The following is an 11,471-nucleotide window of genomic DNA, read 5'->3' on the forward strand; positions in this document are numbered from 1 at the left end:
TCTGGTCCGTGGAATGTTGATGGCCTCCTTCACTAGCTGCTTGCCATGCTAGCGAAACCAACGACTCTGCTTCTCCAAACACACCTATCTCGCCTCAACTCTTCAAATACTCAAGGTAACAGAACAACCAAATTCCTCGTCCACTGCCACTCTCAGATCACCAAACATGGCAGAAATGGGGATCTCAAAGAAGCCGAGTCGATCTTCAGCCGCATGCCCCACAAGAACGCCATCTCTTGGACGGCCATGCTCACTGCCTATTACGAGAACGGTCACATTGCAAAGGCCCGCAAAATGTTCGAAAAAATGCCCCAAAGAACCACCGCCTCGTATAATGCCATGATCACGGCTTACACACGTAGTAATCCGATGATGATAGGTGAAGCTAGCAAGTTGTTTGCTGAGATGAGGGAGCGCAATTCGATTTCTTATGCTGCGATGATCACGGGTTTGGCTCGGGCGGGGATGGTGGACAATGCTGAGGAGTTGTATTTGGAGACGCCGGTTGAATGGCGTGACCCGGTTTGTTCGAATGCGTTGATATCTGGGTATTTGAAGGTGGGGAGATTAGAGGAGGCCACTCGGATTTTTGAGGGTATGGGGGAGAGAGATGTGGTTTCTTGGAGTTCAATGGTTGATGGGTATTGCAAAAAGGGGAAGATTGGTCATGCTAGAGAGTTGTTTGAGAGAATGCCAGAAAGAAATGTGGTTACTTGGACAGCTATGATTGATGGGCATATGAAGATGGGGTGTTACGAAGTTGGGTTTGGAATGTTCTTGCGTATGAGAAAGGAAGGGTTTGTAAAGGTTAATCCTATGACATTGACGGTAATGTTTGAAGCTTGTAGTGAATTTGGTGAATACAAGGAAGGTATTCAGATGCATGGGTTAGTTTCACGTATGGGATTTGAATTTGATGTGTTTCTAGGCAATGCTATTATCATCATGTATTGTAGGTTCACTTTTGTTGTTGAAGCCAGAAAAATATTTGACATGATGAACAGGAAGGATGTTGTTTCTTGGAATGCCTTGATTGCTGGTTATGTTCAAAATGATGAAGTTGAAGAAGGTTATGTACTTTTTGAGAAGACGCAGCAAAAAGATGTAATATCTTGGACGACCATGATTACAGGATTTTCTAATAAAGGGAAAATGGGAAAGTCCATTGAGTTGTTTAGAATGATGCCCAAGCAAGATGATATTGCTTGGACTGCTGTTATTTCAGGGTTTGTGGGTAATGGGGAATATGAGGAGGCTATCTATTGGTTCATTGAGATGCTTCGAAAAGTGGTGAGGCCAAATCCTCTTACCTTGAGTAGTGTGCTAAGTGCTTCTGCTGGTTTGGCAACATTGAACCAAGGGTTGCAGATCCATACTCTAGTTCTGAAGATGGGAATGGAATTTGATTTGTCCATACAGAATTCTTTTGTTTCGATGTATACAAAGTGTGGAAATGTAGCTGATGGCCATCAAATCTTCACAAGTATCAACTCACCTAATATTGTTTCTTTCAACTCGATGATTACTGGGTTTGCCCAAAATGGATTTGGAGAAGAAGCACTTGAATTGTTTCACAAAATGCTTAATGAAGGCCAGAAGCCTAACGAAATTACCTTTCTGGGTGTTCTTTCAGCCTGCACCCATGTGGGACTTCTAGAGCAAGGATGGAATTACTTCAAATCCATGAAATCATTGTATCAAATAGAGCCAGGGCCTCATCATTATGCATGCATCGTTGATCTCCTTGGCCGAGCTGGGTTTCTAGATGATGCTATTGATTTAATTCGTTCTATGCCCTGTGAGCCCCATTCTGGGGTTTGGGGAGCTCTTCTTGGTGCAAGCAGGATACACTTACGTCTTGATGTTGCAAAGCTTGCAGCTCAACAGATTTTCAAATTGGAGCCTGACAATGCAGCCCCTTATGCAGTATTGTCCTTCTTATATTCTTCTGCTGGAAGAAACAGGGATAGTGAACAAGTAAGAATGGCCCAGGAATTGAAGGGGGTGAAAAAGAGTGCAGGCTACAGTTGGATTATTGTGTAAGACAAGGTCCATTTGTTTTCTTGCAAGGGATCCATTGAACATGGACTCTGAGGTGATTAAAGCTAACCTGTGTCCAGTTATAAAGGAAATCAATCAATTAGATTGGTGCATATAAAGAATGGTTTCCTTGTTTCAGACAACCATGTATTATTTTTGAAATAAAGAATAACTGCCGAAGCTGAAAGCTGGCTGGGAGCACGCTGAGAACCACCATAATATGCAGCTTGGTAACAAGGTGGTGCAGCTTTGATCAGAACACTAGAGTATGGCACAAGATTTTGGTTGGCTGAAATGGAGAATTGGAACTACTTCATACCAGCAGCATCTGGATGGGTTAAAATAAATAGGAATGCAAATGTTAATTGATTCTGATTGAAATGAAATACCATCTGTTTCCATTAACCTGCTCCCCATAGGTGTTGCCATTCATGCTCTCCATGGGAATACAATAAAACCCACAGAAACTCAATTTTTGCTGTGCTCCAGTACTACATTCTCCATTGTCTCTGAGCTCTCAAGAAGAATGTTCTTGCCCAAGGGGCTCTCTCCAATGAAGCAATTTTTTGCCCTTGACTGAGGGTTGCTTTGAAGCTTAGAGCCAAAGCTCTCCTAAAACTGCTGTTGGTAAACCCCAGGTGAGGATGGTTTTTTTTCTTTCTTTCTTTCTTTCTTTCTTTCTTTCTTTCTTTCTTTCTTGTGGTTATTTCTTCAAAATTTCATCAGTAGAATGGCTGCGGTTCAGTTCTGTTGTGTGATGGAAGGATTCTGGTTTATAGTTTTTCTTGTTTTTTCTCACTTTTCTTTGCTACCAATGAGAAGGTTGATCTCTATTTGTGTGTGCTGTTTTTTTTTTCCCCTTGTTTTCTGGGTTGTTGCTTTGTTTTGATTTCAACTATTATGATCATAAGGCTAAAATTTGTGGTTGGGGGAGGAAGGGGATGAGACTAGTGGAGCTCTTTGGATTCATGGAAAAGAATATCTAGGGAAGGTTCTGCTAAATTTAATGAGGGGCTTTAGTGAAGATCAGGAGTATAAGGAAATGGGATGGTAGCTATGATGAGAAAAAGTAGAGGGGTGTTTGGAGGGAGAGAAAATTTTGTAGGATGTTTCCAAGCAAGAGGTACATTTCTATGGTGCTGAGGGAACTGATTTTCTGTAGCTCAATGAATGTCTGAATTAGCAATCTGAATCATACAAGTGACATTTTTTAAGCTAGCTCATTCACTCAATAGTACCTGCTATTGAGTTTTGACATTTTTTAACAAGTCAATCTGAAAAATTCAGTTAGTAACTGTTCTGCTTGCAGTTGAGTTTTGATGTTGTACATATCATATATAAATTCCATAGGAATGATATTACTTTTACACTATGTTTGGTATGAGGGAAGTAGTAGGGAAAGGGAAAAAAAAATATTAACGACAATAATTTTTCATGTTTGGTTTCTATGGAAAATATGAAAAAAAAATCAAATATAATTAAAATATTTAGAAACTATGTATTTTTAAATTATTTAATATCTATATTTAAAAATAAAAATAAATGCAATGAGTTTGAGGAAACATGTAAAAATAAGTTACTAACTTTAAATCTATATTTTATTTTCTTTTACTTTTTCTTTCCTTTTGTTTTTCCTTGCTATTTTCTTTCCTACACATTTTCTTTCTATTTATCTAAGCACCCGATTTTGATTAAAATAGATTGTTTTGAAACTTCCAATGCATTCCAAGAGTGAAGTAGAGTCACACATGTAGGATCCTGACATTTCTCAACGTGTTTTATCTAAAACTTTTGAAGAAAAACATTTTTAAAATATAGTTTCCAAACATATAATTCAATTGCATCATAACAATAATTACTTTTGTTTCATGCTCTTGTTCTATTGTTAAAATGCAGAAGTTAAATGCTATTCCAAATAGAGCTATAGTATCAACAGTAATTAACTATACTTCAAATCTTAAAGCTGATGCCGTGGTTGTTCCTGTCTGTCTGTCTCATCTTCTATCTTATGTTGATCTCCAAATCATTCCTTTGTTGTTTATGAGTATAATATGATTTGGACCTGGCACAATTATACGGGATGGGGGTTGCGGATGCATTGAACTGATTTCATCTTGTTTCATGTTTTGTTTTATAGTTTGTTGGTGCTGAATGGATTAATAATAAATACAACTTGTTCAATGAACAAGATACCATTAGGCCTTGGCTTTCTGGAACTCTGCTTGGGTTGGATTCAGTCTTTCAGAAGACTCGGTTCTTGATCTGGGAAATGAATGAAGGTCAAGTTGGCATAGCTTTAGAGACACATCCAACATGGAAATAAAGTTGATCTATGCACAAAATAGTTGTATTGGAAATCACTCTTTGGGGATTGTTGTTTGTTGGTTTCCAGATGATGATTTTCATTTTCCCCCTTTCTAATAGGTTTAAAGTCATTCCTGGATGATGGAAACATGCCATGATAGTTTTAGTCTTTTGCTTTTTCTGACCTTTTTCTTAGAAACCAAACAATGTTGAAGCACAAACCCTTTCTAGTAGAATTGCTGCTCTCTAGAGTAGCAAACCAACTGCAATGAGTTGTTGAGATGAGGGTTTTATAAATTGTCTTGGTTATCTTGAATGTGGCATGTCTTTCCCTTTTCTGAGAGGAAGACATTATTTTCTTTTCTTCCCTACCAAACATGATGTAAATCTTTTGGCGTATCCACCTGCATGCACTTTCACTTCAAGCAAGGATGTGAAATTGAGAATACCTTTTTTTACTCTCAAGCTCGTTTCTTTGATTTCATACATCCGTTGGATGAGCCTCTAACAACTGATTGTTTTGTCAATATGAATCAGGTATTTAAGCTTGCATTTGCTTTGTTAAACATTTTTTTTTGTTTTCATTCTTTATTTTTATTGTTTTCAAAACAGTTTTTGTTTTCTATTTTTCTTTCTTCAAAATACGTTTGATTAAATAAAGTGAAAACTGTTTTTAAAAATGAATTTTGTAAAATCTTATTTGGATTTGGATTTTCACTAATATAAATATTCATCATTCTTTTTTTTTTTTTTTTTCAATTTTATTTATTATATTTTTTATTTTAAAATAATTTAAAAAATATTCTAATAATTATAATTAATCAACGGTCACTCTTGTGGGCTTAAGTCCCTTAAGCGTACCATTGATTTATCGAAGTTCCTTTTTTTTTCTAAAGTTTTCTCTTTTGTTTCTTCTTAGTCATTCATGGTTGTAATGAGATTTTTTTTTTCTTTTTTGATAGGTAAAGATGGTGGTAATGAGATATCTTTGCTCCATGTGTGGTTGAGGGTTTTCGAATCCAGATAGGGTTTGCTTTCTAGGGAAAGTCCTCACTGAAGGAGTGCATTTTCCTATAGGTAATCCTTATTTTTAGATTCAAATCTTTCAATATGTTTTAGATCCAAAATTTTCTACAAGTCTCTTAGGATTAGGCACATTTGATGTTTATTGTTCTCAAAGAATGCTAGCTTTGAGACTATGTTTGATTCCTGGAAAGTAATTAGGAAAGGAAAAAAAATGTTAAAAAAAATGGTTTTCTCATGTTTGGTTTCACATTTAAAAATACAAAAAAAAAATTAAATATAACTAAAATTAGTTAGAATTTTCCCTCAAACTTTCCAAGAACCAAACATAGCTTAAGCGTTTAATTCAATGAAATCGATTTGATGATTTATGTATGAAACCCTAGAATAGTTCTTAAGATGAATTAGGTTTTTGAATGTTTTGAGAATCAAATATGAAAGAGTGCAACCGTTTGTATGAAATCTAATATGTTATTCCAAGTTAGGATTCAGTCTCAAACATTGATGACATGATTTAAAGCTTGAGGGAACTCTTATTACAAATTGAAAACTAAACTCTCATTCATCAAACTGTTTGTTATACATGACATAATAGGAACTCTTCTCATAGTTCATTTGTATGAATCAATTTGCATTATCCCTATTCCAGCCCTTCATCTTTTCCAAAACATAGCATACTAACTTCTTAATACAACCAACACATGATGAATTTTAATGGAATTGAATACAACCCGAATGAAGATCTTCATACTACAAGTCGCACATCAACTTCTTCCCTCACTTTGGGCACACTCAACTGAAGTTGAAAAGTATTTTCAGAAGGGATGAAGTACACAACTCAGTGGATGGAATGTTTCTATTTTGAATTTTTAGCAATGAATAACTAAAGGGTGTTTTAGTAGGTATGCACAATCTACAACATAACATAAGCATCATTGACAACGTAAGCATTATGGATTGTGCATTCCTAAAGCAATTGTACTACCTCTATTACATCCCCATTTGGATCTTCCCATGGTATATTTTGGGTCTCACCCAAGGGCATAATGGATCACTACCAATATTTAGAATACGTTTGACAGTGATATAGGAAGTGTTTATAGTTTTTAATATTTGAAGAAATTTTTTTTCAAGTGTTACAGATGTTGGAAATACTTTTTAGAATCACTATCAAACGCACTCTAAGAATCCGTTTGATAGTAATTTTAAAAAACATTTTTAATTTAATTAAAAAGTTTTTTTGAAAAAAAAAAAGGTGTTTGTCAAAATTTTGGAAACATTCTTAAAAATTAAAAAAATCACTTGTGGTATTGAAAAATTATTTATAATGTTTTCTAAAAAGACATTTCATAGGTGATTTTCCTAAAAATACTTTTGGAGAAAACACTTCCATTAAAAATATTTTGAATAAAAATACTGTCATACATACTCTAAAAATTCATTTGATAGTAATTTTAGAAAATACTTTTAACTTAAAAAGTATTGTTAAAAAAACATTATATGATTGATAAAATTTAGGAAACAGTTTTTAAAATTTGAAAAAACTGTTTAATAGGTGATTTTTTTAAAAATATTTATTGAAAAAATGTTTTCACTAAAACCATTTCAAATAAAAATACTTTCAAATGCAGTCTAATTCACATATGAGACTTTTCCTTAATAAAATCACTAGTGAGCCTATTGACCTCCAGGAGTAATTTCTCATATTGTTTTATACCAAATCCTTGACCACATTGAATTTTTACCAGGACAATTAATTAGTCTTTACTAAAATTTTTAATAGACTAGGGACAGTTACATTGCATGTGTTAATCTCAAGGTAGTACATGTGGCCATATGGGTTACAACAAAGATAATCATGAACAAAGTACTAAGACTAGAGAGATAGATCCCAAGTAATTTGTATTCATCAACTCTCTTTCCTCAGTCACTTCCTTCATCTCTGTTGGCTACCCAAAGAGAGATCCCAAGTAATTTGAATCCATCAACTCTCTTTCCTCAGTCACTTCCTTCATCTCTGTTGGCTACCCAACTGTCAACTCAACCAGCAAACGTCAGAGTGGCCAGGATCAGGAGCTGATTAGGTATACTACAATTTCTTTGCCTGTTTGATTTGATTTGGATATTAGTGCATATGAATGATATTTTTTTGTAATTATCCGCTGATTTGATTTTGGAATATACCCAAACAATTGGGCAAATTAAATTTCCTTGACTCATTTAGAATATTCCATTTTTTTTACTATTATTTAAACTTAGAATAGACACAAGATGATGTTGCTTTCCTGGACAAAAGGTAGCACAATTAATTTATTTTACCCCAAGCAATATATCACATGGTGTTGTAGAAGTCTAGGTTTGGTCGGGCAGTTTGGAAAGCCCAAGTAAGAGGCTCCGCTGCCTACCCACACATCAAATGAAAAGCAGGTGATCCAAGTTGAGAGCAGGCAGCAGAGGCATCACACCAAACTGTAGGGAATTGTCCTCACATTCATAAATTATTTGTACTGGAGTGGACCAGTGGTCCAATAACAATGGTCGGCAAGTGGGTTCCGGTTCATGCATTCGCTGCTTTGTCTACTTGTGCAGCAAGCAGCCCAGAAGTGACCTCAATAATGAAGCATAGAGTTCCTAGCTCCCCACGTTTTCCATCAAATTATTGGTTAAGAAAGATGCAAACTCTCTTTCGGCACGAGTCTCCTTTGTTTCTTCTCGTGGACCCATTCACGCTTTATGCCCAAACCGCCGTAACTGCTGGGCCCATCTACACGCTATATGTGTAGAACCAGTCTCAAGTTTTTTATTCTCTCTTTGAAAAAAATGGATATGAGAGTGTTTGATTCCTGGGAAATAAAAAAGAAAAGTTGCACATCTTCTGCTTGGAAAAAGGAGGTAATACAATAGGAACTCCAGGTCCACTGCAGTTTGATATCATTAATTTGGGGCTAGCTTTAGCCTTTATCTCAATACATATGATACATAGACAGGTGGCTGAGAAGCAGGTTGTAGATATGCCATGATGATGTCTGTATTAGATGATGGTTTCTTTGACATCACGTGATGCAGATTTTCGACCATTTTCTGGTATTCTCTTTTAAGTCTAGTCATTTTTACACGTGTTTTCTAGTGCAAGTAACGACTACTGCCAGCTTGCTGCTGCTCTTGGCTTTCCGTCAGGCACTCACATGTTATTCAAGCAGCTTCCAGAGGGCCATAGGCCATCCGTCCTATATTTTCTTCTCTTTTGATTCACTGCATTTTTATTAAATTATTTTCATGATTAAAAAAATCTGATTAAAAGTATCAATTAAATAAATAAATAAATAAACAATTCAGTGGAACACAGATTCATAGGTATCAATTACATAATACACATGCATACAGCCTAAGATGTAGGCACCAGAGCTCTTGCAATTCTTAGAGAGAGAAAGCAGAGATATATGGCCACAAGCCCACCACCTAGGCACCTATCAAGCACCATGTTTCTCTTGGGAAGGATTACAAGGGCCCAAAGCAAGCCACCCATTAGAAACCCCAGAGTTTCATAGTCTGAATTGTCTTTGGGGATGATGTAAGATGCTGGGTACTCTGACCAGGCTGAGAAAGCAAGTGGCAATCCCAAGCCAATCAGTGTATTGAATATGGGGCCTGCATAGCATCCTGATAGAGCCACTTGGGCACCCTCTGCTCCTCCATTTAGTGCCATGGTAACATTGGATACCAAGTCCCCAAGGGAGTTACCCCATGCAAGGACAGTCAGCCCTAGGATTGAAGGGCTTATCCCTAATATCAATCCCAGTGAGACCAACAGGGAAATAAGCTCGTCTGCTGCAATATATGTCCATGTGATGCTCATCAAAAACCCTCCAGCATGCCATGGGAACAGCCACTTCGTTGGTGGGTTAGACCTCTCTGTGGTGAAAAATGCCACAACTCCAGAAATGGTCCCAACTGACGCACCAATCAGGTAAACCAGCCAGCTTGGTTTGGAGCCATGCGAATTCCAAACAACAGCTACTAGAACGGGAGCTATTGTCACTGAGACCACTGCAAATGGTTTCGACCATCTCTCGGCGGTGATGACCGGAATTGTTAGCCTTCTAGGCAAGTAAAGTGGCAGCTCCAGAAAGAACAAGAGCCTGCAAACAAACAAGTGACTAGAAGTTGAAGGTTGAAGATCCAAACACCTTCTTCTTCGTTTCCTGTCATCACCAACTTGAACTAGTCCCGCTTTTTCCATCAAAATTGGCTTATCATCACCCACAAAACCTAACAAAGGCTCTTCCACTTCACATAGTCCTTCTGTTTGGTACTCGAGAAAGTTCCTAGTAACAGGCAGTATTGGAGATCCAGATGCTGCACTATCATCCCCTACTCCCTCTTTACGATGGCATAGATGTGAGGTGGATATGAAGAGTACATATATAAAATACAGAGAAAAAAAAGAGATAGCACCCCACAAATTAATTTTTCCCAACATTATGATGACAAGTAGGCAAGCCAAGGAGAGAAGGAAGAAAGTAACATCCCATATGAAGCTGGACCTTTCAATGGACGGTCCAGAATGACAGACAGAAATGCTTATAATCCCAACAACTATGCTTGATACAAAGAATGCGCCACCCAAAATGCTATTGAGGCCGACCTTGTCAGTCTCATCTCCCATGAAAGAGACTATGCTGGCAAAGAGATCGGGTGCACCGTTTCCCAGTGAAAGAAGAGTAACACCAGCTATGTTTGGAGAAAGCTTCAAAATTCTTGACAAGCCCTCTAATGAACAACAAAAGTAATTGGCAGCTGTGTTGCCCAACAAATAGAATAGAACTGCAAGCCAGAGGATGAGTGCTGAGTAGCCTAGCACCGGGTCAAAGTTGCAGTAAAAGAGCTGGAGATAGGATATGTAACCTCCATTTTGGCATCCTGTATGAGATTTCACATAGGAGCACTTTGCTTCCCTATCAGAGTACTCGTGAAGCTGTCTGCAACCAGTATCAGAATCATGGTATGGTGCTGTCATGGCATTGGGAAATGTTTTGAACTGGTTGAGGAAATTAGAATTGGATGAATAGAAATGGGTTGTGAGGCACAAGAAGATGAGGAAAAGAAAGGATATGTTGAGAAAGAGATTGAGATACTGGCCTTTGGATATGGGAGGAAATTCTGCCATGCTACCAGGGATAACAAGAGAGTTTTTGGAGTTATATATACGCATACAAACTAACTCATGGTTAAAATATTTGTCTGCAGATGTAAGTCACACATGGACCCATAAACTAACCCCTTGTTGGGAATTACTTGCTCTTTTATTAGCTCATTAATGACTTCCCAATAATTAATTTCATGTGGAAGATAGAAGAATATTCCCTTTGTAGAAATTCTATCTTGGATTGGGAGATCATATCCCACGAGCAGATGATAGAAGAAAAGGGAAAGAAGTGAAATAAATCACATTATTAGATACAGTACATGTGGATAAGGATTATAGAAATGACACTCAAGAAAGTTTGACCGGGTTTTTAGATATATATATATATATAGAGAGAGAGAGAGAGAGAGATTAGAGAGACAGTGTGAGATAAAACCCGTCCAGGTTAACTTTGAAAGATGAGACTTCCCCAGTAGTGTCCAAAGGGGCAAGATGCATTCACCCTAGTTGTGCCTAAGATGCTGGAACAGTAGTCATCTAGAGAAATGATGGATTTGTGACAAATGAAAGAAGAAAAACAAAGTAGCTAATGTGAGTGAGTAAAGAAGGTGGCTCCAAATTAATATCTGGATAAGGAAATCACTTCAGGCTACTTTCCAGCAACAAACAAAATTCATGCTGTTAGTGATACGTAGCGTTAGAAAATAAGACTCCAGCTCACGTCAGTACCAACAAAGAATTATTGTGTCCAATCATGCACCAACCAGTCGCACCCAATCTGCATGTGGGTGTTTTCAATCCATGTGTGCAATATTTTCATTCACTAGTTAGGTGCATATACAAATGGGTTTTAGAGGTTCCAAAGTACATTTCTGATTATTTCAATCTTCAAAAACAGTAGCCTGATTTGGTTTCTTATTTAAAAAATATTTTTTCCAAATAAATGTATAGAATATCA

The 11,471-nt window shown here is 37.0% G+C and overlaps 2 protein-coding genes across 2 annotated transcripts; one reads left to right on the top strand and one right to left on the bottom strand.

Annotated features, from left to right (window-relative positions):
* LOC117916584 (pentatricopeptide repeat-containing protein At1g53600, mitochondrial) lies at nucleotides 1–5,499 on the top strand. Its single transcript, XM_034832695.1, has 2 exons — nucleotides 1–2,678; nucleotides 5,307–5,499. Exon 1 carries the CDS (start codon nucleotides 46–48, stop codon nucleotides 2,041–2,043), a length of 1,998 nt encoding a protein of 665 aa, XP_034688586.1. The 5' UTR covers nucleotides 1–45; the 3' UTR covers nucleotides 2,044–2,678; nucleotides 5,307–5,499.
* Nucleotides 5,500–8,687: 3,188 nt separating this feature from the next.
* Nucleotides 8,688–10,727, bottom strand: LOC117916585 (cation/calcium exchanger 1-like). Its single transcript, XM_034832696.1, has one exon. The coding sequence runs from the start codon at nucleotides 10,577–10,579 to the stop codon at nucleotides 8,753–8,755; it is 1,827 nt and encodes a 608-aa protein (XP_034688587.1). The 5' UTR covers nucleotides 10,580–10,727; the 3' UTR covers nucleotides 8,688–8,752.
* Nucleotides 10,728–11,471: the final 744 nt, after the last annotated feature.

The sequence above is a fragment of the Vitis riparia genome, chromosome 6 (assembly GCF_004353265.1).
Source record: "Vitis riparia cultivar Riparia Gloire de Montpellier isolate 1030 chromosome 6, EGFV_Vit.rip_1.0, whole genome shotgun sequence".
Taxonomy (NCBI): domain Eukaryota; kingdom Viridiplantae; phylum Streptophyta; class Magnoliopsida; order Vitales; family Vitaceae; genus Vitis; species Vitis riparia.